Here is a 26652-nt window from a genome sequence, read left to right on the forward strand (position 1 = left end):
GAAGACAAGGAGTTGAGTCTTTGAAGATGTTGAGTGCCTGCAGCTCATGCTGACATCAGTGACAACTGTGAATGCCAAAAAGCATGCAAATTGGATTAGGGATGAGGAACAGACTTTTTATATTAAAAGCAACATATGCAAGGCATAGGAAGGTGGTGGCTGAGTAGGACAGGGAAATGAAGTGCGCTCAGTCATGGAGTGCGTACTAGCATAGCTATGTGGAGGTATAGCAGAGTAGGGCAGAAAAAGAAATAACTGGTAGAGAATGAAACTTGAGAAATGGGAAAGGGAAAGGTGTGATATGGATGCCTCTGCACCTGTTTTGAGATTTATTGCTTAATAGTCAGTACATGTGCTCTTTAGTCTGTTTCTTTGTGTATGTATATCTGGTTGCTGACTTGGAATAATTGTTTAGCTCAACTACCTACGTAGCTATCGCCTACCTTGTTATCAGTTAAGTAGAAAAAACTTCATTTTTTAAAAAGATAGAATAGGTGAGTATAGACACTGCAACTTGTCTTGTGAGTATAATGTTCTGGTATCGTGTGATGCTTTTTTAAATCCATATATGTTTTTGTAGATACTTTCCGAATCATCCAAAACCACAAATATCTGTGGCTGAATCTGGAATTCAATATGTTTTTTTTTATTTTTTATTTATTTACAAGAAGCAAATTCAGCATATATTTTTCTTGCTGTGATTTGTCAGAGGAATCAAATGAACTGCGTAATACCCATTTTTTAACAGATTACTAACCTGATGAAGGACATCCAGTGACTGAATTGTTTCTGTAACAATAGGTGTTGCACTTCTGGCCGAACCTGTTTACATCAGTGTTCTGCCTGACACAAATGCATGCTCACAGAGAAATACAAACAGAATAATTTACTATTCTTCAAAAATCGAATCAGAACCTTCAGCTACTTTAATCTTGGGAGATTGTTTCTTGATCCTTTGCAGTTTTAGTTGATAATACCCCTGGATTTCTCTTTTGTGCACTTGTCTCCTTTCAGCATTGCAGTCTTTTTTCAGTCAGTGTCCTTTCTGTAGGAATTCTGTAGTTGTGCTTTGTACTACCTGAAGAACTGCCTCTTTTGTTTACAGACCTGGCTCTCTCTAGCTTTTTCTGGACCTTCATGTTGGCCGGTAGACAAGACAAAAGTTGACTGCTGTTACATTTCTGAAGACTTCTGTCTTGTTTCTCTTTGAACAAGTTGTCTTTTTTTCCAAGGTGACTACTGAGTAATTGTCTATATAAAACCTGTTGTAAGCTCTATCAGCCTTCTTGTCCTTCTCCAGGTGTTCTCTAGCTCTAGTAGCTGTTTAGCTGAGGGTCCAGAAAAGTTTTCCAGCAGCTCTGTAGGGATATGATTTTATTGAATAGCACAATGGATGCAGGCTCTTCAGGATGGGCAAGCAGGGATGACAAGGCATGGTGTTGCCTTCCTTGGGAAAAAGCAGTTCAAATGTGTTTATATTGGACAAGATAAACTTGTTAAGATGAGTTCGTTGGTCAAGGAGAGGATAATAACAAACTAAAGAGGATGCCATCTTCACAGAGCACCTGATCTGGTTGAGAATATGGACAAAGCCTTACTTACAGGCAGTGAAGTTCTGGAAATAAAGATGGACTACTGAAGAGTTTGGAAACATTGCCCAAGCATGAGAAGGTGTCTTTGGGAAAGTGAAAACTCAGAATTAATGCTGTCAAAGGATATCTGCGATAAAAAGAGCTTTTTCTTGTACTTGTAATAAAAAGCTGACCCAGGAGAACTTTGGTCTATTCCTCAATATGTAAGTTGACTTAGAGATAGCAGGCACGTATAAGGTTGAGATATTCTGTGTCTGCTCTGCTTCTCTTCACCAACAAGGTCTCTCAGCTCCCTGTGTCTAGCTGTGGCTGATGAACTATGAACAGTGGATGAGAACTGAATCAGAGGTTACATGAAGCTAGCTGGGCCCATGTAAGTCCATTGGACCCACTGAGCTCTGCCCAGTGGAGCTAAGAGAAGAGTGGAAAGTCTTAGGAAGGCTGCTGTCATTGAGAGTATGAGAATTTTCCAGTAAGTGGAGAAAGGCAAAATTCTCAACCTTGGAGTGTTGGCATGGTTGGCCTTTGCTGATCAGTGAAAAATTGGAGTTAGGCTTTTAACAGCAGTGTATGTTGAGAGGACCTCATGAAGTTCCAGAAGGCCGAGTGCAAATTCCTGTGCTTGAGTGGAGGCAATCCCTAACATTAACAGTTTCAGTGATGACTGGATTGAGAATGGTCCTCTAGAGAAGAAGTTGAGGTTACTGGTGAACGAAATATTTGACATAAGCCTGCAGCCAGAAAGCCAATTGCATCCTGGATTGCATCAAAGAAATCGTGGGCAGCAGGTCAAAGGAGGTGATTCTCCCCTTCTTTTGAGATAGGCTGCCAGTGTTGGAGTTCTTTATCTTAAAGAGGAAGAGGCTCCAGGGAGACCTTGTAGTGACCTTCCAGTGTGTAAAAGGGTCCTATGAAAGAGGTGAGGAAGGACTCTTTACCAGGATGTGTAGTTATAGGACAAGGAGTAGTGGTTTTAAACTTAGAGTGAGTAGATTTAGATTATAGAAACTCTTTATTGTGAGAGTGGTGAGACACTGAAATGGATAATTGAATAACAGTTAGCTTGGAGCCTGTAATTTTCTATAACTTTCAGAATTGTTTTCCACCATGTACCTCACTGTACATTTACGTGTTGAATTTTGATATCTTATTGTCTAGTTACTCAGTCCCATACGATCCTTCTGTCAGTTCATAGAATCACTTATGTTTGAAAAGACTTAAGATCAAGTCCAGCTGTTAACCTTGTGCTTCATCTAAACCTTGTCTCTAAGTGCCACATTTATACGTACTTCCAAAGATGGTGACTCAACTATGTGGGTTGCTCTGAAAGCAGTGCCTCTTATTTCCATGGGAACTACAGCAGAGAGCAAAAACGCTATTTGGCAGAAGAAATTCTCAGCTACAAAGCACTATTTTATTTTATTTTTTTTTAACATAGTCACCATTACTAGCTGTGCATTTTTTGTCGGTGATGAGCAGGAGCTGGCATGCTATGCTCATAAAAATCTGCATGGCTGTATGTAATGTGGCTTTTCTTTCAAGTTATTGTTGCTCTGCTGAAATGCGTCACCCGCTGCCTGTGCTCACATCCACTTCATAAACGTTTGGCAAGTGTTGATGAATGTCAATTGCTGTGATTCTTTCTGCGTGGAGGAGTCCACCTTTGTTTCAGCAGCCTATTCCAATGCTTCACAACCCTTCCACTGAAGACTTTTTTCCCTAATATCCAGTCTAACCTCTCCTGGTGCAACTTGAGCTAAATTCATTTTATCCCATTGCTTGGTGCATTTGCGAAGAGACTAGCCCCCACCTTGTTTGAGCCTCTTTTGAGATAGTTACAGAGAGCAGTAACATCTCCCCTCAGCCTCTCTTTCTCGAGGCTAAACAACCCTAGATCTCTCACCTGCCTCTCATCAGACTTTTTCTCTAGACTATTTACCAACTTCATTGCCTTTCTTTGGACATACTCCAGCACCTCAATGTTTCTCTTACAGTGAGGGTCCCAAAACTGAAGAGATTTGAGAGGTAGCCTCTCAAGTATAGGGAGACTGTCCCTTCCCCAATTCTGCTGATGCTATTTCTGTATTTGTTCTCCCTTCCATCTCCCTTACCACCTAAGGAAATTTTTTGCTGTTCTTAGACCTCTAAGTGTCTAATAAATTATCATGTTTGAATTTTCTGTTTTCCTGGGATCTTTTGAAACTTTACTCCTCTCAGTTCCTTTCCCTATTCCCTCTCATTCATAGGTCTTTTTTTCAGTAGCAGAAATGTCTTGGTGCTACTAGAGGAGCATTTTATTTCAGTAAAGGTCTTTGCAGAGCTAATACGATTTGGCATTTTACCTTCTCTGTTGTGTAATCAGATTTTACATTCCATAACACTTCAGAATCTCAAGACTACTGTTTTTTTTGTGAATTTCTATTTTCATAAAATGTTTTTTTTCTTAATAGGAGACTCAGATTTTCAAAGAAATATTTTAAAGGAAATTTGAATTTTAATTAATCAACCACTGAGATAAGGACAAGGAGATAGGGAAAATAAAAGCTCTAGACCTATGATCTCATGTTATTTTTACCTGACATGGAACTTTGAAAATTGGTTATAAAGAGACTAGCTAGTTCCTGTGGTCATTATCCACATTATATGAATTGGGAATTATACTGGTTTGGCCCTAATTAGGTCCATAGAATGTAATTCAAGTAAACCATTAAAAGATTTATAACTTCAATTGGTTGAAAATTTAGATTATTAATATTGTCTGTCAGCAAGAAGGACTTGTGTTTCAAACAGCCACCCCAGGAAATTCAATGCATGTTAATTTAGAGCATTAGCTAATACCATATTTATTTATCCACAGGGACAAATTGACTCCTTAGGTTGCATTGACTGTGTAGAAGTATTTTCAAGCTTTCTTTAGGAGTCTTTTGAAACTTGACACATCACAAAGGTCAACAATATCTAAAGGTTAACTACTGTCAATCACAATGACATATTGTGTAATACAATCTAGAACTAAATTGCGAAGAAAAAGAATCCTTCTATTTCAGACCTGCTTGTTTAAAAAGGAATATGCTTTTGACATGTTGACAGTTTCCTTATGCAATGTATATTGTTTTTACAGCCACCAATTAGATAATTTAGTCAAATGCAATTATCAGTGGCTTGTTGTATTTGCGTTAATAGCATGAAATACCTTAAAATACATTTGCAGTGAGTGATAGCCAACACTAACAAGTTTTAAACATTTCTAGAAATACTGACTTTTATTTATGTGTTAAAGAAATACGTGTACATGGAAGTCATTTTCTTTCTTAAGGAAGAGGGAAGTCTCTCCAAAAACAAAACTTTATTTTCAACAGCTACTTTCAGTATCACTAGAATCAATGCTAATATTTTTCTTGAGTGTCTGTTCTGCTGTTGAAAACTTAATAATAACTTGAATTTGGAGAATTGTGTTCAGGAAAATATATCAAAGCAAAACTGTATTAAAGCATGTTCAATTCTTTCTTATCTGTCAGCAAACTAATCAAGTCCCTAAACAATTTCCTCTGTCCTTTTGGCTTACAATGAACATAAATTTTTGAAGAATTAATCTGTACATACTTGATACAGTTTGGGTAGATTAATGTTTATGGAGCCTGTCCAATTGTCTGTTTTGGTTTTTTTTTTTTTTTTTTTTAATTGTCATGCTAAGCATGAATGAATTGCTTGCAGGACTTAAGATGTAGAAGTAGTAGAACTCATAGGACGCATGCTCTGCTGAGACTGTTGTCTGCAGGCTTGCTTCTTGTGCACATTGTTGCCAAGATTGTGTCTTTTAAGACACTGAATAAGAGTAACTTAATATTTCTGAGTTTGAAGCAGGATTTCTGTCATGTGCTAGATGTGTTTACCCCTTGAAAAAGGTGTCACAGGAGACATATCAAGTGGCTGACTGTTGAGTGAATGCCATGCAGTCATGCCCTAATACAAAGTTCTGATGGAAGGAAGAAAGGGTGTGTATGGAATCACATGAAAATTGTACTGTAAATGCTGTTCTATTTCTGCCACCCCTTGTCCCATATTTAAAGTAGTAAGTGCAGTGTTTATTTGGGACTTCCAACTTCCTGATTGCTTATTTGGATTGTAGTTTCCCACGTTAGCAAATGAGGTATCTCAACACAACAAGTGGGATTTGGTGTCTGCATGCCCTTTTCTATGGGAGCCTGTCAGAGTCTAGTTAGTCTTTCAAAAATATGATGCTAAGATATTTTTTCCTCCCTTAAACTGCATAGCAAGTATTAAGCTACAGTCTTTAAAAACATAGTTCTCCCTGGCTGCCCTTTAACTATTATTTTCAGACTTCTTAACAGTACTTCAGGTGTTCCACTCTTGTTTTCTGTTTAGGAGAAACCTTTCTTCTTTCCTAATGTCAGTGTATTTGGAGCTCGGCTCTCTTTGCATCCTAAGAACTTAGTTCTGGGAGGAAAAAAGTCTTCTCAGTCTTCACTGTGAATCAAGTAAATGTTTTCTTCATGGTTGGTAGCTCAGCTACCATTCTTAGTATGTTCGAAGCAGTTTCCTATGTGAATCTAATTTTTGAATTGTTTTGTTTTTCCTATTGGTCACATTGAATTAAGGAGATTGTGATGGATCACAGAATGGCCAGGGTTGGAAAGGACATCAAGGATCATGAATCTCCAACCCCCTGTCACAGGCAGGGTCACCACCCTCCACGTTTAATACTAGACCAGGCTGCCCAGGGCCCCATCCAGTCTGGCTTTGAACACTTCCATGGATGGGTCATCCACAGCCTCTCTGGGCAGCCTGTTCCAGCACCTCACCACTCTCTCTGTAAAGAACTTCCTCCAATATCCAACCTCAATCTTCCCTCCCTCAACTTAAAACCATTTCCCCTTGACCTGCAGTTATCTACCTTTCCAAAGAGTTGGTTCTCCTCCTGTTTGTAGGCTCCCTTTAGATACTGAAAGGCTGCAATGAGGTTACCCCACAGCCTTCTTTTCTCCAAGATGAACAAGTCCAGCTCCCTCAGCCTGTCCTCGTAGGGAAGGTGCTCCAGTCCCCTGATCATCTTCGTGGCTCTCCCCTGGACCCTCTCCAACAGCTCCCTGTCTTTCTTGTACTGGGGGCTCCAGACCTGGATACAGTACTCCAGATGGAGCCTCACAAGAGCAGAGTAGAGAGGGACAATCACCTCCCTGTCCCTACTGGCCACCCTTCTTCTGATGGAGGACGATACCAAAAAGCATATTATTATGTAAAAGAATTGCTTATATACTCACTGTAGAAAGCTCTTGGTTCCCTGGGCATGTAATGGAAGACTGAGTCCTGAAGAGCTTTCAGTCTGCAATCTCTGAGTTGCAGTTGTCATTGACATAACATTTTCTTTCCTCTGTATTGTCTGTGAAACAGCTGAGGTGAAAGTGGGTGGAGAATGTGGTTTAAACTGTTCTGTAGTTTTACAGACAGAGCAATAAGGATTTGGGAGTCTAGGTTCTCTCTTTCCTTCCACTACTGCTACTGTTACACTGCTGAGTAAAAATCTACCTGTTTCTTTCAAGTTCAGATATCCCGTGTCCCTTTCATATGGGATGTTCCTTTTCTTTTTGTTTTTATGTGTGGCCCCAGTTTTCTCTTGTTAGTGCTGTGATTTTTCAGATTTCCTTTATATTTAGTATATAATGTGAAATCTGTTTTGTGAAGTATTGGAAGGCCTTACTGGATGATGGCTTTAACTTTGATTAATAACAGGATTAATGAAAATGAGGCATATGGAATAGAAGTGCTGTGAGCCTCTGTGCGGTTTCTAGGTTCAGTAGGATATAAAGACTTGAAATTGCTTAGGTGTATTGTTTACTTTAAGCAAGAACTTCAAAACTGTAACCATATTAGGAAAAGTTGGCTGTTACTTTATGTCCTAACAGAGTATTTTTTCTTGCTTTGAACATGTAACAGAGGAGTGGTTGAATGGCATTTCTTATTATGTGCCAAGACACAAGTATAAGATGAGTTATTCTGGAAGCATCTCAGATCATGCTTATCTGTCTTTTGAATTACAGTTGTGTTCTGAATTTGTTGCTTTAAATGAGTAAACTCATTTAAACTCATAAATTCTGTAATTGCAGGCCAGTAATACTATGGTGAGCTGTTGATTTAAAACGTTGATTTAACCCAAGTGTGCAAAAGTTCTTAGGTTAGTCTGACTTTCTAGATCAAAATGTACAAAAACTGTTTTCCCTCTTCTTCCATGTTACAGCAAAGCCTTTTAGAAAACAAAACATGACGGCTTAAAGCTGGTTTTCAGCAGTTTGGAATGCTGAACATTTATGAATAAATACGCTTTTTGTGGTACCTTCCAAAGCTTTTAAGATCTGTGATTGAGTGTCTCTGTGACTTGAAAATTCTGAGTTTTCTCCTGACTCCAGTGTGCAAGTGGAGTTGTTCTGCACAAATTCAACTGCAAGATTTCCTTCTTCTTCCTTACATGCAATTTATAAAGAATGTGTGGATTTCCAGGAAAGCTTTTGATTGTGCAAATTATCAATGCACAGGAAAAAAAAAAAAAAGCAGCATGGAGATTATGCTCAGGGTGATTTTCTCATTTTGGAAGGTCTTTTTCTTTAAAAGGTAGAAGACAGTACACAGAGCTACTAAGTGCCTAGGAGGAAAATATACTTAAAATTCTCTTTCATTTTTAATGTTATTTTCTACATCATAAGTAAAATAGATATAATTTTATATCCAAATAAATATAGTAGTCAATTTCATTTTTGTGTAAGCATTATTCTCCATGCATATTCTGATTCATGTTGTATTGTGTTTGCTAAATGTTTTACTGGTATGTGATGTGTGTATCAGCTTAAATACAGGACAGATGACCTGCCATTAGTCACTATTCCAATAAACAGGATTTATCACCGTGAATAAGACATGAACAAATGGAGTAACGAGCTGCTCCAGTGTAAGTTAAAGGGATGTGCTGGGTGGGTAGGAGGGCAGTGCATAAACAGAACGGTTCAGTGGCAACGAACAATCCTGTTCATGGAATTCTGTTGTCAAAAGAATAGATTTAAGAATATGAACTAAAAAGTAAAGTATATCATTGAATGGAAAAGGTGAGGAAGGCCTTAAAGGTAAGAGAGAAACAGTGCTGCTGAATTAGTGGCGTAGAGTCAGAAAGACTTGAGGCTTGGAAATAAGTGAATTTATAGCCAGTGAAGTTGCTTGTGTTTTTGCAGTATGGTACTAACGTGCACTCTTCAGTCTGTAGGAGTGCTAAATAACTAACAAGCATAAGTGCAATAGCATTTTATTTCCGAACCCTTAACACTTCAAATATCAGTAACTACTAAGTTTAAGCATATGCTAATATGTGCAGTTGTTAGCATATACTTCATATTGTTCTGCATTTTCTTTAACGTAGGTTATCAGCATGAATGAGGAAGTTAATCCTAATAATGTCCAGTTGACCACTAATACTAGCTCTGTGTACAGTAAAACACCAAAAATTGTTTATAAAGTGAAGCAAGAATGGAAGTCGAATTTGTCATGGTGGCCAAGGCAAACTATTAAGAATGACATTCTTAGATATTCTTAATGTATTTAGTGATGTAGGCTGAACTCTTTCTGCTCTTTGCTTTTAGAACAGTAATACTGTACTCATTCTTGTACTCATTCTCTGTTCTTGCTATACAAAATGAAGGTATATATGATATCTTCTTTGTGGCTTTAAAATCTGAATAAACATAAGATCAGAAATGCACAAAAAGGCCCAAGATGACTAAATGTTATATTAATGAATGAGTATTTTAGAGTGTTAATGCGTATGTAATCTTTTGTCTTACATAAATCATATTTTAGCTAAATGCCAGTACCTGAAGAAATTCATTATAAAATTGCTGTATGAATGCATGCTTCATTCCCTCTGCCTAAGACTTGCTTTTTAAGCGGTACTAATATCTAACATCTTTTGATTTTTGGCTTATAGCTAAATAAGTTCTTAATTTTCTTTGCCAGAATTCAAGTTTATGGTTTTCTCTCTTAAGTCTTAAGCCTTAACACTACTTTGGACAAATTCCTTGCTAGTATTTGCTGCAGACACGTCGGTATTGCTACTCGCACATTAGTGATTATACTCTTGTCCATTTTAGATCCATTTCTCTTTGGTAAAAGGGAGCCTATAAAATAGCATGCTATAAGAATGGAAATTGCACAGCTCTTCTTGAGGCTGTTGGAAGAGAAACCTCAATGATGACTGCATTTTACAAAAGTCAGTGCTGTCCCATCTTTCTGCCTCTGCATATGTCCTATTTTGTTGGCTAAGCTTTCTTAGTAACCAAGATATTTTCTTCTTCTTGCTTATCACCTTAAGAACCACCTTATCACCTTTCGGTTTTCTGCAGCCATTATCGCATTGGTCAAGTGTGTTCATTCTACTTAAAGATAATCAGTGATATTCTGTGAAATGAAGGTGTTTTTGGCATCCTGCAGATTGGTTTAGAATTAGCAGTCTGAGTCTCTTCAATATAAGCTTTACAGAATAATTTGAAGGTTCTTCCTTCTGACATTAATCTTTGTAATGAATAAAAAGATGGCTGTGTTCTTTGTGTTAGAAAGTTGTATGTTTTCATGTAAGCTTCAGAAAAGTACTCAGTATTAATAAATCATCAGCTTTTGCTCAGAAATTTTAGCTTCTTTGTCCTCTGTGATGGAAACAAATACAAAATTTCTAATCAAGGAAAACAATGTGTACATGTCCAAGAAATAGCTGGTTTTAGTGCCCTGCGTTTACAGATATTACAAGAATCTGTTAGAGAGTGCCTGTCCTAAGATACATGTAACAACGTGGTAAGTTTTCTTTTATCTAGATGGAGTGTTACTGTTTTCCTATTCTACAAGTATGTTTGATGTCAATACCTTTACTATTTTGGGACTCTGTTGGCAGCTGTTAATGGTCTCTGTTGCATACTAAGCTTTTATGGATTTAATATGCTAATTTATATTCTTGCAGTATTAATATAACATCACAGTACTTGAATGTTAAGAACTAATCCATTATTCTGCCGAGCTAAATTCTTCCAAGGTCCTTATTTTGATAATCCTAGATATTAAGAGGGAAAAAGGGGGATAGGCAGGATGTTTTAAGTGAAACCAAGGCTGCTTATGTTCTGAAACCGTTAGACTCCGTGTAACTAGGTTACACGTTACTCAGAAAAGTGAATGTTTCTAATATCTTGTATTTTTGAAGCTGCAACTACCAAATTCACATTGACATGACATAAAATATGTAGGTTGCCCTGAAAACAATGCCTACTATTTATTTTCATGGGAACTACAACATGGGATACGAAGAACACAATAACACTATTTGATAGAGGAAATACTCTGCTACAAAACACTGTTGTTCAACATAGTCACCATCATTAGGTGATTTGTGTGGATGAGCTGATCAAGCTGCTCTTCATTTTGTGGTGTGGCAGCTGTACATGGCTGTTTGGAACGTGGCTTGTCTTCCATGTCGCTGTTGCCTGTGCTGAAACACACCAACCACTGCCTCATTGTGCTCATCTGATGTTTGGTTTCCACAAACATTCAGCAAGTGTTGATGAATGTCAGCAGGAGCAATTTTTTCTGCATGGAGGAATTCACTGACACACCTTTGCTTCATACATGTTTCTATGTCACATGCCATTCTGTCAGACTGCCCCTGTGCTGCCGTGTTGCCGTGTTGCATACAGCAAAAGGTAATGGAATAATAGTGGGAAGGTTCAGCCTCTCCTGCCATACCACCAACATCTGCCTCAGACATCATGGACCAATGTAATAAAACAAGAAATGTTACTTTTGGAGCAGCCCCTGTATGTCTACATCACTACCTATACCAAGACAGCCACAGATATTCTGTTACCATTCTGTTAGTACTGTTAGTTTAACACAGATTTTTTTTTCCCTTGTTCATTTGGACTTTCTGTTATTCTTTTGTTCTGTCCCAGAACACAGTAAGAGACAGTAGTCTAAAAATCTTGATTTTTGTGGTAATTTTAACTGGTACTAGTGTCTCCCATATCTGTGTGCCTAGCTGTGGGAGAACAACTTTTCAACAGTGGATGAGGACTGAGCCAGAGGTAACTTGGCCCATGCAAGTCAGTGGGATGGTCAGCTTTAGCTTGGTGAAGTTACCACAAGAAGATGAGGTGGGAGGCCCAGTTTATATTCTTGAGGGCACAGTTGCTGTTCAGAGAGACCTCTGCAGTCTGAGAGAATGGTCTGAAAGGAACGTCATGAATTATCAAGGACAAATGCAAATACATGTTCCCAAGAAAGAGGAAGTCTCTGTGCCTGTACTAGCTGGAAAGCCCTTGTGGTTCCAGGCTGTCAGCAAGCTGAGTGGGAGCCTGCCCTGGCAGCAAGGAAGGCCAGCAGCATCCTGGTTCATAGGAGCAAAAGCACAGGTGGTAGAGCTAGAGGAACAATTGTGCCTCGATATTCATAGTGCTCTGATTTGGACCCACAGTACAAGAAGGTCACTGACATGATGAGGTGAACTCAGTGAACTGGTTAGGGACTGGAGCGCTCCTGTGAGGAAGGGAGAACTTGTGGGAGGACCTTGTACCTATGGGAAGGCCATTGCCCAGCTGGAACCAGGCTTTTCACAGCAGTGCGTGTTGGGAGGATGTGAATCAAAATTTTTCATTTGGGGCAAGAGATTCATTGTGGATGTAAGGACCACTTTTCTCTGTGAGGAGGGACGGACAGTGGAGAAGGCTGCCCAGAGAAACTGTGGGCTCTATTGCACTTCAAAGACTGCAGCTCAGCATGGCCACATGACCATTTCCTTCCCCATGGTGCGACAGCAGAGAGAATGGGAAACAGAGCAGAACTCATGTGAGAAAAGATATTAGCTAAGACAGATGAGGAAAGTGGAAACAAAAAAGCAGTGATAACAGTATATATGGCTCACTGCAATTACCACCTGCTGTCTGACACCCATTGCTAGCATGATGCCTAGCAGCACCACAGGGTATCACCCTGCCAACCAATGCTCTCAACCCCCAAGCAATGCTGCTCCCAGCCAGTGTTATGGCCTTCAGTGTGGTGCCACATGGTATGGAGTGATTCCTGTCTTCATTTTGGTCTCACCTTCTTGTCTGTGCCATTATGGTGGTGGCCTTGCCCCAACAAGTGTCCTGGTCCAGCCCCAGGCATGCATGTATCACTCAGCAACAAACAAATGGTGTATGATTGAAACTGTTCTGGATGAAACTGACATGCTGCGTAGAGTAAGAGGTTGTACACCATGACTTCCATGGGTGCCTTTCAATCCTAGTATCTCTGTAGTTTTACTGTACAATTAGGGATATTTAAATACAACCAGGAATTTATGTTCAGTTAATGTAATTGAGTGTAAGATTTATTATAAATACAGAGAAATTTCCTGAAGTTGATATAGCTTGGCATGAAAGAGCTATGACATGAGACTGTCCTGTTAGCATTATCACTATGGGCAGTGAATTACTCTATGAGCATTCTGCTGCATCTTGGAACAGACGTGCACAGTGTATCATGTAAAACTAGCTTCTGTTTCTTAAGAGGCGTTTAGTAACTCAATACATTTAAGAAATCCCCAAAATAACTTTGAATGGAATGAAGCTAAAGAAAAGAATATCCTTAATTATCTTCAACCGTTTTCAGAAGAAGATTGGTTCAGCTTACTAGAGCTGTATGTTCACAGTTGAAAATTCTGGGTTAAATGAAATGTGGATCAAATGCCAGGCAAAAATGATAAACTTTGGTACGACTTTCTGTGCTTGGCGCTTTGATAGCACTTGGATTAGTCATGGAGAGAGGTCAATCTTTGGTCATTATATTTCAACAGCTGTTTTGTTTTGTATGTAAGACATTGCTATGTTTTAGTTGATGAAGAGCCTATCAGTGGAATGCTGTTACATCATAAGACATAACTTCAATTAGTATGAACCTCCAGAATATCACTTAAACTAAATATTAAGATTTTCTGTGCTTTGAGTAAGTAAATAAAGAACTCTGTTTTAATCTTCCCTCTCTATGAGGAAGGGTGAAATGGGAACCTGTATTCTGAATGTCAAAACAGGAAAGAAAAAAAGGAAAAGCTTGCTTATTTGATTGTATTGGTTTAGCAAGATCAGAAAAGTATTTTCTTGGTGGCTTAGCAGGATTGTTTTTTTGTTGTTGATTTTAACTCTAAAAACATTGGGAAGGACAGCATCTGTAGACTTCTGACTTTGGAGATGCTCTGTAGTCTGGTGTATATGAAATATCAAATTCAGAAAAGGCTATTTTATGAGGAGTGTTGGGAGTGCTGCAACTTCTCATGAATTCATCTTTTCCTTGTTCCGAAAGGTTTTAAATTCTTAGAATAGACCCAGTGGATCTTCTTAGTATGTGTTTTACTTTCTTTCCATTATGGTTTGAAGTCCTGTGAAATCCACTGTGGTCTGTGACATGTTTTTACCTGTAGGACAAGTTGCATGATCAAAGTCAACTGTCGGTGTAGGCAAGCTCTGCCTTTCCAAAATAAGTAGCTAACATGTGAACAGGGGAAAAAAAACAACAACAGTGTTATAGATTGTACAGACCAAATTAATGAATAAAGTTGGATCAATAAGAGAGTCTTTCTGCATTTCTCTGAGCATACATAGATAAATTAGATCCTTTTTGTAACCCTTTCTTAATCAAAATGCTCATCTATTGTAATGAAGTGATATTATTAAGCCTAAATTACTTTTAAGAAACTCTAGAACTTCAGCTTTAACTGAAGAAGTTCCTTCTTGTACTGAAAAGCAAGGATGCAGTTACATAAGTGTTGAGGATGTTAGTTCTCAGCCACTGCTTTGAACTGTTGTTCTTGCAAACAGAAGTCTTGTTCTTAGACTCTCTTTGTTCCAGGCTCTGTATTGCAGTATTATGTTCTTTGTAGGTGTGCCCATAGAAACCTGTTCTCATGTCCTATTGTTCATAAAATAGCAACAGTTTTTGCCAAGTTGCATAGCCCAGTTTCCCACTCTAATGTGCATTATTCATATCCTACAGTAATGGGAAGAATTGATAGAATGCAAATATTATAAATAATTGCAAGTGGGTTTACATTATGTGTACAAAGATATAGCCACTCTCCATCAATGGAGAGTAAATTAATAATAAAATTAATAAATGGAGGTAAATTATAGAGGACTACAAAACAAATTTCCTATGGCCAAACAAGCCTTCACTTTAATTTGAGAATTAATGGCTATGCGATTAAAAAAATACTTGTTGTAGAAAAGTAATTTCTTCTACCTATCATACATCGTTCTTGTTCCATTCACATGGTTGTTAATATGTTTTTAAATTATACTGTGGAGTTGTTTTTTTTTTTTTTGTAAAAATAACTGTATAATGTTGAAAATATGTTTCACCAAGTTAAGTGAAATAATGCAGCTTCTGAAATGAAACTTTAGAGTTGCGTATGTTTAGTGTTTATTTTATTGTCACTTTTGAAGAATTTTTTAGAGTTTTCAGAAGTGCTTTAACACTTTTTTTCTTTTCCTTTTCAGTCATTATTTAACCTACTGGAGTTTCGAAGGCTAGTTTTGAATTTCAATCCTCCTGCGAATGCTCAAGACTTGCCCCGAAACCAAAAGGTAAATTAGGAGCTGACTTCCCCTAGTGGTTAATGAGGACATTTCTCTCTTGTAATTGAATTTTGTACTGCTCTGGAGCTCAAATTAGCACATTTTATAGAAGCCAATTAACACTGCTCTGAGCTTTCTATTACGGATCTTACCTAAAACGTGTTGGCTACGCAATAGAGTAGTACTTTCTTAACATCCTGGCCTATAGAATTTGCTTAGCATACTATGCTTAGTATGCTGTTTAGACTTGGTTTGTTGAATGGGCTTCTCTGATAGTGGTAGCACTGATGCTAGTGAGTGTGCGGTTTTAATGTGGAAGTAGTTTGTATGAACAAACATGTTTTATTCTGCTCCTCTCGCACTGTAGGTATGGGCATACTTTTGGGTTGCTCTGCATAGTTTTGATCAGTGTAGTTTTACCTGTAACATTACTGTTGACAAGGAGTGTGTGTTAATTATTTGCAATTCAAGATCTGAGAATAAGCCTTTGATTATTAGTTGGTCTCTTCTAGCCTTTTAGCAAGGTGATAGTAAACATAAATTCTCCGGTGTTCATTGTGGTCATTGTGGTATTCATATAGAACTGAGGAGTAGAGAAGTTGGCTCGGATTTCTTGTAATCTCAGACTAATGTGGAGGAATGGTCATGAACTGAGGGACAAAATAGAGCAAGTTATTTTCCTTTAGAGGATATCCTCTGAGGAAAGATGTATGGGAACACAAATGAATTCTCTGTTACACATTCTTTTATAAGGAAGAAAAAGAAGGAGGAAGTTGCTGTATGTTGTGTAAAAGCATCTAGGATCCTAATTTTCAGCAACACAGAGCAGTGGATTTTTTGCATATCCTGAAATAAGACTATTGTCTTTTGCCCATTTCCTTAAGATTTTATAAAGAGAGTGTGTTGACAGCCTGGCATAAAGTTGTTTGGCATTGGAGGATTGACTGGAATGTTCACTAGGAAAAAACAGCTGCAATTTGAAAAGCAAAAGAAAACAAATAGAGATGGTGTCCATTTTCTAAACCTTTAGGTATGCACCATAAAAGGGAAGCTTCATGTTCAGTCAGAACTGTATTAATCCTCCCTTCCACCCCTTCCCCCTCTGCTTAAAGAGCAAGTTGTCACTTGTTTTCTTTAGGAAAAAGTGTTTGCATTAAATAACGAGATTTGCTCATAGAACAAGTTTTAATAAGCTCAGCTTTGGTTCTTGTTGATGGAAAGTAGAGTTTAATGCCAGGATCGTAACAGTGTCATGGTATAGAATTAAAGCATATAGTTGCTCTTCAGTGCACAGTGAAGTGTTTCTGTCATCTATTATCAATATATTGAATTCAAATACAAAATTTTCTATCTGGAAATCATTGGGAAAAGTTGTGGCATAACAAATAAAACTTCTACCTCCAGCACAAAAACAACAAAACCCACACGCACTTATTTCAGCTGATTGAACTTTGCTTTTCTTGACTTTTAAACTTCAATATACACTTAAAATCTCAAATCAACTTTTCTTCCTTTCTGAAATTCCTTCTTCTTCATTAGTGGATCAGTCAGCTTCCCATGGAACAAAATATGATTCTCTGCACTTAATGCATCCTACATGCTTTCCCAGTTATCTGTTCATATGAAAGCATAAGGTATTTTTTGCTGTAATCAGGAAGACCACAAACATATTTGATGTAGAGTAGATCTTCAAGCAATGTTCAGTTGTTACAGAAAAAGAGTTAATGTGCTACAGGTTAGGACATTGTTCGCTGTTTCAACATTATTGGCATGCCAGTGTGCTGGCATAGTGCTTGACAATAATGAATGCTTGCTACGTATCAAATATGTAGATTGTTTTAGAAGTATTCCTTAATCACAGATAGTCCCAACATCACTGCATTAACAAGGTGCTTATGCAAGCAAGATATGTGATAAATTAGAGAACATCTTAGATAAGAATTTTCCATATAACTTCTATTTTAAAGTTGAATTCAACTTTTTTCTTGTTGCACATAGAGTATGCTTCAAAATGGAGACCTTATGCTGTGCTGTGTTTACTTCATCAGTTCTTTTGTTCTAATACACAACTCCTTGTGACCCAGCTAAATCCATTTGAAGACTTTAGCCTTTGTTTAGTGAAAATCACTGTTTGTTGTGCTAGTACCTGCATATTCTGGTTGAGGATCATGACAAATGCATTAAAAGAGCACTTTCAAAGAAAGAAAATTACTAGTTTTAGAAAACCTTTTTAGACTTTACAGATTATTCCATGTACTCTTTCTGAAATCAGTATCCTTTTCTTTAACCGAAAACTACATGCCTGACAGTCAGCCAAATCATTACTGTAAATTTGGTTGATGCAGTTGTGTTCCTTGTCAGTGTACTTGCAATTTAATAGTACAGAGGTGATATCTGGAGCATTGTGGTCAACTGTCTATGTTATGCATATGAATAGATAATTGATACTACAGAAGATTCTTGATAAATTGTAATTCTGTTCATCTTTAGTAGATCACTCTATTAAAATTGTAAGAATGAATCACAGTTAGTTTCCCTGTTTTATAATTGTAAATTGTTTTAAAAATGTAAATGGAAGACTAAATTATATTCTCAAATTATGAAAATTCATTGTAGAATTAGGATGGCATTTGGTGAAGCCTTTGATCTTTCCTGGGAACATTGGTTATAATTGGTGTTTTGCAGAGGGGACTAAAAGAGCAAAGAAAATTTGTTGAGAATTTACATGACTAGAAGTAGTTTCTAGGTATTATGAAGAACACGTTTTAATTCCTCACTGCCATGATATTTGAAACTGAAATAAAGCCTTTATGTACTAGAAGCTTTATACATACTGAATTGACATGGGAATGACTAAACAAGTCTGGTCTTTGATTAGCGTGTTTGTCATCAAGTAATTCCAGTTTGATGGGCATCTGACAGCTGTGCTCTTTGAATGATACTTCGTTCTAAGTACAAGTGGATATTACATGGGTTTTAGTTTCACAAGTGTGTCTGCTACCCACTAAGGACTAAGAGTGATAGTTAATCTCCACATTAGACCAGTGGATTAATCTGTGTTGTGATTGATTGTGTTTCAGTTTACTTATTCTTCATTATAAGGGCCTGATAGAAATAAGCATAGGGAATTTGGGCTTGTTGCCCAGAGTGTATAAGATTTAGTGGTAAGTAGGTTTTGGGATTAACAGATCTGTCCACTTGCTCATTCGGCCTTATTTTAAGCTAGACAGTCACATCTCGATGTGATTTCAAAAAGCTGTCAGTTTCTGAAGTGTAATTTTCTTTCCAGATAATTACATTATTTTGTAAATAGGACATTATTTTGTAATACCAAGAGGTCTTCTGCACAAACTGGGACAGGACGTTCCTGCAACATCAGGAAGCATGTCTTTATTGTGAAGGTGTCAGAGCTCTGGCACAGGTTTCCCAAGGAGTTTTGAAGTTTTCTCCTTGCTAATTTTCAAAAGCTACCTGGGCACCATGCTCTGGCTGACCCTGTTTGAGTCAGGGGTTGGAGCAGATGGACACAGAGATCCCTGCCAACCTCAAGTATGCTGTTGTTCTGTGATAAATCTGACAAGTAAAAGGCAACACAACCTCTATAGCAATGGAAGTAAACTTAAATATTAGTTTGACAATTGGCAATATATATGCTTAGTTCATTCACCAACACTTTTGTCAACTGTATCTTTGTTACTGCTTTATTAAATATTTTTAATTCTTCAAATACAGGAACATAGGAATTTGCCTTTCATGCGTGAATTGAGGTACCTGTTTGCACTTCTGGTTGGTTCAAAAAGAAAATATGTCGACCCATCTAGGGCGGTTGAAATTCTTAAAGATGCTTTTAAATCAAATGATTCTCAACAGGTAATTTATGTTTTTTTAATTCAAAATTATATATGCTCTCATACGGTCATGTAACAGTAGGATTTTGCTCTTTCCAGAGACACTTTATTTCTACAGGAACGTCCTGCTTGAGGTTATATGGTTAGGGTATTTAATTACAACAACATGCTGAAGTTAGTGCCTGGTGAAAGTAATATTAGTCACTGTTGGATACCAGAGGGTTTGAACAATAGGATTCATAAGATGCCTTTGAACTGCAGTGGTGTGAAAGCTGAGTCCAAGTAATAAGGATCACACGACTACATAGAGGCTGAGGAACACTCGAATATTAATGTGCTGTAAGAGGTGCATGTAAAAAAAAAAAAAAAAAAAAAAAAGGCAAACACAAACCATGGCATAGTCTTGGGGATTGTGTGACTTTGGAATTCTTGTAGGGGAAGGAATACTGCTATCTTGATATTGCAGAGTGACATACCACTGTATTCTGTAATACATGTGAATGTTTACTGATCATTTAATATTTTCCAACAGCAAGATGTTAGTGAATTTACACACAAATTACTAGATTGGTTGGAAGATGCCTTCCAAATCAAAGCTGAAGAAGAGAGGTAAGATTTTTTTTCTAACCCTGTGTATTGAACGTTTAGTTGAGGAAAAGACAAACCAAACAAAAATCTACTTTTAACTGTATGGCTGAAAAAGATCTGAGCTTGTAGCTGTACTAGTTAAAATGTAATTTTCCTTGTATGCTGATAGCTTCAATTTTCTGAATTTTCTTTTTCACCTTTTTCTTCCATGTTAAATATCCAGAATATATAAATAGTAGAGATATGTGTTGTCAGTAATGTTAAGCTTTTTTTTTCATTTGAATGCAGTTTAATTTTCAATACCATAGTTTAAATTCTTCAAAACCTTGCTCCTGTTTTTGTTCTCAGAAGATGAATGCTGGTAGTTTGTGTAAGTGAACATCTACTTGTAAACTGCTTTTTGAGCATATACTTGTTTCTATAGTGTCTGAAAAAGTAGTTCTTTACAAATTTATTTTGATTTGAATTTGATTTACGTAAGTTTTGCTGGAAATAAGTGTTTCTGAAACTTAATTTTCAGACTACACTCACCATTGCAAATGTGTGAATGTTTGTTGTCGTTAGAGGAAAGTACAAAACAGTGAACTGTAACTAAGTAAAATAGTCAGCATTTCTATAATAAATTTAAAATATCTTACACATTTTTGTAAGAATTTATGGCTTTCTGTGATCTTGTACTAATATGCTTTCTGTTTTCAGGGATGGAGAGAAACCAAAGAACCCAATGGTGGAGTTATTTTATGGACGATTTCTAGCAGTTGGTGTGCTTGAAGGTATGTGCCTGAATTTACTTGGACTTTTGTGCAGGTGTGTTTTCAGTGGTAGTCTAAATGCACAGGTGAATGATGCAGTTGTAACATTTTTAGCTGCCTGTAAAAATAAGCTTGGAGAATACACCTGCAGAATGTGTCAAAAGGTTTGTCCTGAGAAGATGAGACTAACAGTGAATGTGGTGAACTTCAGCCATCATGAATGACTGTTTCATTACCTTATAAAGCTGAGTGTGTCCTGAAGTCTAGTAGAAGTTGAGTTGCAGACCAAAAATGATTGCTAGAACTGATAATCAGAGCATTTTTGTCATTTGCTAATGGTATACAGAAGGTATACAGAAGACAAGTGACTACATTTTATTGAGCTAGTCTCTCTCAATCTTCTTCATTTAACGGAATTTAAATTTTCAGTTCTATTTGTCTGCACAATTTCTGGTGTGGATAACTCATCTTCTTTAAAGTATTGTTCAAGGAACCGTTGGAAACTTGCTCAAGGGCAGTGTCAGAGAGTGTGCTGAGGAGTCAGAGAACTGTACAACAAGCTTTCCTTTATCTAACTGGCTTACAATTTGTGGAAATGCAGCCTTTTATATTTTCCAGTGGACGGAAACTGTGAAAGCATTTTTAATGTTGCTGATTCTGTCCCTGTCCGGAGAGCAAATAATTGTTGAGATGCATTTGAATGAAGAACATTTAATCTTTGAAGTGTCTTTTATATTGTCCCTTGGCCTGGAACATTTCAGTGCTTTGTTGTCAGACTCAAAAACTGTTGTCTGAATTCCTTGCTACTAGCTAGCATTCTCATTCCTTTCTTTTAGATTTTTTTGTCCTTCACAATCACATCTCTATTGAGCAGATATTAACAAACAAAATAAAAACAACAAAAAAGAGACAACACCAACTGGCCGATGCAAGACTTGTTACTGACTTCAGGATGAAATAAATAGAAATTATAAATTGAAATCACCTGCCAGTTATATTTTTCAACATGTTTGAGCCTGCACAATGTAGCCAAGCTATGATCTTCTTTTCAGGATGGAAATGATGAATGTTCTTTTCTTGTGGTTTGTTTTTGCAAAAAATACTTGTCCAAAGAGCTGCATCTTACCAGCAATTCCACTTTCTTTGCTGATGCTGTAGAGGGTTCTATTATTCAGCTGCTATTTGCAAGAGGGCTTTGACTTGGCACTACAATTTTACACACTTAAAACATTTTGAGTTATGCTTATTGTGATTACATATAGAAATAAAATAAATTATCTAAGGTGAAAAGTATTACCTTCTTTTCATAGATATAAGTCAATTGCTCAGTAAGAAAATAAGAATATTGTTCAGTAAATTAAGTCAGGTGATCTGTAGTTGTTTGGTGTTACCGTTTTTGTTTTGCCTTGTGTTAGTTTTCTTAGATCTTTTGGTGTGTATTTTTGTTGGTCGTTGTTATTACTTTAAAAGTAAATGTTAATTCTTAACACCTTATCTGTTTAATTTCTTCTATGAAGGTAAAAAATTTGAAAACACGGAAATGTTTGGCCAATATCCACTACAGGTTAATGGTTTTAAAGATCTGCATGAGTGCCTAGAAGCTGCAATGATTGAAGGAGAAATTGAATCTCTCCATTCAGAAAACTCTGCAAAGTCTGGTCAGGAGGTGAGTTGAATGCCCCTGAGCACATCTTTCAGAATGTTGTTGTAGTGCCCTACGTTTTTCACTTGGATTCTTTTGTTGTTGTTGCTCATCTTTGTTGTGTGACCACTATTAATTTTGCTGCACATTCTGATGTTTGGCATAATTGGATTGTTAATTTTGGGGCTTGTAATACCTTTTGAGTATCAAGAATATTATTTTTTGGTACGATAGCACTGCATAAAGTGATTGACACAGACTGGTTCCCACCTGTTGCTGATATTTGATCTCCAAAGATGTCATATTTATAACGCTCTGTGGTAGTTAATCACTGCTTTTACTGACTTGCTGTCCTATGCCATGCTATAAGCAACATGTGCATGCTGCCTGTTTGACCATTGCTTCAAAGAGTGGTTATTATTCCTCTGTACTCTTTCTTGTAATTTCTCAGCATGCTATACTTTTTCCCCTCTCCCATTTTACTGTTTTTTCCAGCATCTTTCTCTGCCTATTGCAATGCACAATTCTCCTCTCTTTTGTTAATTGCAGTGGACAGACAGTACTTGCTCTTAAGAGCTGCTGTTCCTTCTGGTATGAACTTCCAAACGTTTCAGTGCTATTCCTCCCAAATACCAGAGCATGCTGTAAGCATGGGTGGAGGGAGTAAGATGGCACCCCTCTAGGAAGTGGGATAGGCAGTTTGTGATGTTGAGTCAAGGTGATGAATGAAATTTCTGGTGCAAAAGTAACAAGTTAGGGAAAAGAGGAAGTTGGATTGATGGTAGTTGTAAGACAAAGAGGTGTATTCTGATTTGTCCATTTCTTGGTCATGCTTGTGTATGTCCAGCATTTTTCTCTGGCAGGACTCCTTTCAATAACGTATCGGTTATTGGTGGAAATAAAGTAATTCCTATTTCCTGCAAAGGCTGAACTACTTGTACTTCACAGTCTCTCATGTTTCATCACAATTACTTTAAAGACGTAAAATCTTCAGAGGTTTCTTCTGCTTAATAAAAACATCAGATATATGCAGGATTTAATTACCCACCCCGATGATACACCTTGATATCATACTCCAATTCGAAGTGTCACTTAAAATTTGTGTTAACAACAGAAGTTTTGTAGCACCTCTTTTGCAGTCAGTTTTTCTGGTCAGTTAATGCTTATCAAATACTGATCAACCAAATTAGATGTTAGCAAATGTGTATATTTTCAATTACCACATTGTCAAATGTATTGTTGCATCTTACTATATACTTCTCTGCCAGGATGCTTCAAATTTTTTTTTCTTTTTTAATTCCAGCACTTTATATAAATTACTTCTAAAAATGGGTAGGTTTTTGGAAATATAACAAAAAGGAAAAAAAAAAAAAACCTAAATATATTGGCACAATTCAAAGTTTGATTTATTTAAGCAAGATAAAATCTTGTATGTAGGTACAGTGAGAACAGTATCGTCCATCTTATGGACTGTAGGCTTGAACTTAAAGTCTGTGTGCATTCATGCATAAAATGTCAGTTCAGTTGTTAATGCTTGACTAGAAATGTCAGACTTTGTTTATTTTGGGTTGTTTTTTTTCAACCTTTAATGGTTAAAAAATGTTTTTACAGGGGATGGAAGGATAATCACATACTGTTCTAGAGTGTTAATCTTTGAGCTCTGTGAAGCTGTTTTAATTAGTTTAGGTTAGCATGTGAAAATGAAGTGAAATAATTGTATTGACAACAGTGGCACAATGAGAAAGGTAACGTGAAGTCCTAATCTAGAAAACATTGTTATTACTATAGAGTCACCTAAACAGGTTATCTTTCCCTGGAATTAAATAACGTATTTGTACTGGCTGCAGCTGTTAGTTTGCTTAAACATTAATGCCTCAAAAGTAGAAATTTGGAATTTCTGAAGGAAGCTGAATTAATTGTAGTTTTATCAAAGTGAATCTCTGTTGAAGAAGACTTCAAGTGGCATTGCTAAGAGTTGGTAGATACCAAACTTAACGGTAATGATGTTGATGTGGTTGTAGTGTGTTAAGATTCATTCATCCTTTTTCCCACTACTGCTTTTAATGGAATATTTAGCTAGTTCACTATTTTTATAAAAGTAGTGTGTAGAAAGATCAGCCATGCAGTAGAGGATTTCCACATGTGAATTAATATTCAAACATGGAAAAGACAGCATTTCCTTTCTCAAGGAATTAAATCCAAATTCAGGAGAAGGTGGAGGTCAGGGTGTGTGCATGGGGTTCGAAGTATGGAGAAAACTAGATCAAATTTATCGACAGCATTGTTGATGTTGATGAGTTCAGCAGATTAGCAGTTTAGTCATTAAATGGTTTGGGGTCCTTGCAATAGAAGGGATTTAGGGAAGGATTGTGTTTTGGTTTTGCTAATTTTAGCATTGAAATATACTGCTGTGTGAAGGAGTTGAAAGACTTAAGTTAGAAATTGTCTCCTTTAATACTAAGTAATAGTTAGTGAAGGCTAACATAGGCAAGAAAAGGCAAGGCAGTTCCTTTTGCATGCAGGAAGAGAGTGGTGCTGATGGTAATGAACTAGGAAAATTCAGCAATCTGCTTGAGAGCTGTTTGTGTGACTGCTAAGGCTGGACAAAGAGGAAACAGTGCTCTGAGATGTGGAATGGTGAGAACCTAGACTAGAATTTTAACCATGAGCAAAGAAAGAAAAGCCTGTTATGGAGGTGTTATGTGAAAAGAATATTTGAGACATTTCACTAGACAGAAAGCTTGCCATGAGCCCCAAGTCAAATACATTGGTGCTTACATCAAAATTGTGTGACAGTCATGCCCGCAGCAATCAAAAGCTTGCATACAAAACATATTACACATCCATAAATGGATAGACCGAGCTCTTTATTTTGGAGAATGGAAGGGGGGAAAAAAGAACTCTAATGGAGCTGAGTTTGTCTAGTTTGTCTTGTATTTTTGTTTACTAAACAAAATATAAAAGGAGAGTAGGGATAGACCTGTGTTGAATACCTAGAGGAAGCTGGGATGAGATGATAATAATATGGGTTGGTTAATGGACAGGTTAGCAGTGATTAGGGAAATGAAAAGAAACTTTAAAAGATGTTATTTGTACAAATGAGATTTCAAGAAAAAGTATCAGTTTTACAACAGTAATAGCACTTAACTAATTTGGCACAGAGCACTTACTTACTGATTTTGCTTATGAGGAAGGAGGTCATTAGAAACTTTGAGTGTTATCAGTTGAATGAAAGGGTCAGAAACTCAAATCTGAAAGAACTTGTTGGAAGAACACTTCATACAATATGAACAAGTCTTTCAATGGCCTTTGAGAGTTGAAGGAGAATAGGACGCTTGGAAAGGTAGGGGCATTCAAGTGCAGATTGCTTTTAGTACAAGAGAGATTAATGTGAAAAAATAAGAAGCCCTCCAGTCTGCTCTATTTAATGCAGTAAATAGTAGATGAGTTGAAATGCTTTGATGTGCATAGGTAATGTGTTGTCTGTATTTTCAGTGAAGCTGAAAATATGGGAACTTTGGAAAACTTATGCTGATGGACTCTCTAAAAGTAATTTCTTCCATAGTTGTGTCAGTATGCAAGTACTGTACCATTATTACTGAAGTTCTGTTACTGAAAGCATTCACTGTGGGTTTTTGTCTTTTTGTTTTGTTCAGCACTGGTTCACTGAGCTTCCTCCTGTCTTAACTTTTGAGCTGTCAAGATTTGAGTTTAATCAGGCTTTGGGGAGACCAGAGAAGATACACAACAAATTAGAATTTCCTCCAATTTTGTATCTGGACAGGTACAGTATATTGTTACCAACAAAGTTTTAGTATGAATATAAATTGAATTTCAGGAATTTGGTAAAATTGCTAATGTATCTAGTGATTTTCTGTTCTAGCTGAAAAAGTTGTAATTTCATAGGTTTTTGTGATGGTTTCAGAAAATACACTTAGATGACAATTTAAGACATAATGCTACATCATGCCAAAACCTTCTTGTGCTTCAGTCTTTAACTTATTGCTAGATAGTTGTATATATAGGCAAAATACTCTGAAAAATGTCACTGTCTTGCAGTGTTTATTGGTCAGTTCGGGAAAGAGGGTGAGAAGTCAGCTATTTCATGGTGTTCCAGATAGACTGCATGGTATGAAGATACTCAGAATGTAAGGATCTGCAGCATCAGTGCATGGTGTCTGTATGTAGAGGTGAACTATCATCATGGCTTTCAGTTAGCTACTAAATGTTATTTGTGAGCCTAAACAGTGAAACAAGAGTATTGATACATGGCTGCTGCTAAAAGCGCTAAATTTAGAACTTTTCTGATACGTTTGTAATACGTGTATAAGACACACACATTACATGAACAGAGCTTTTGATATTGGGGATAAAGTCTCTACTAAAAGGTATGGTGGGAGGCTTAATTGGCTTACTATTTACTTCTCAGCTCTGTTTTACTGTTTAATGTGTTGTAGGTAAAAGAAGTTCTGGAGAATGAGAGTAATTTTTTAGCACTGAGTGGTGACCACTCTGGCTGCAGACTTTTGTTTCAGTGCTGGAATGATATGAGCTGATGTACCTTTGTAACCTTCATATTTT

General features: G+C 37.0%; 1 protein-coding gene across 2 annotated transcripts in view; it reads left to right on the forward strand.

The window, feature by feature from the left end:
• USP25 (ubiquitin specific peptidase 25) overlaps positions 1-26652 on the forward strand; it is an 89223-nt gene that overhangs the window by 34651 nt on the left and 27920 nt on the right. For both annotated transcript variants that reach the window (XM_042809699.1, XM_042809700.1), the window contains exons 6-11: positions 15164-15250; positions 18974-19111; positions 19622-19698; positions 20377-20450; positions 21947-22095; positions 25728-25855. In XM_042809699.1, the coding sequence (XP_042665633.1) occupies positions 15164-15250; positions 18974-19111; positions 19622-19698; positions 20377-20450; positions 21947-22095; positions 25728-25855 (653 nt within the window). The remainder of the gene's footprint in view (positions 1-15163; positions 15251-18973; positions 19112-19621; positions 19699-20376; positions 20451-21946; positions 22096-25727; positions 25856-26652) is intronic.

The sequence above is a fragment of the Centrocercus urophasianus genome, unplaced genomic scaffold (genome assembly GCF_019232065.1).
Source record: "Centrocercus urophasianus isolate 14NV4802_14NV808 unplaced genomic scaffold, USGS_Curo_1.0 seq_12, whole genome shotgun sequence".
NCBI lineage: Eukaryota > Metazoa > Chordata > Aves > Galliformes > Phasianidae > Centrocercus > Centrocercus urophasianus.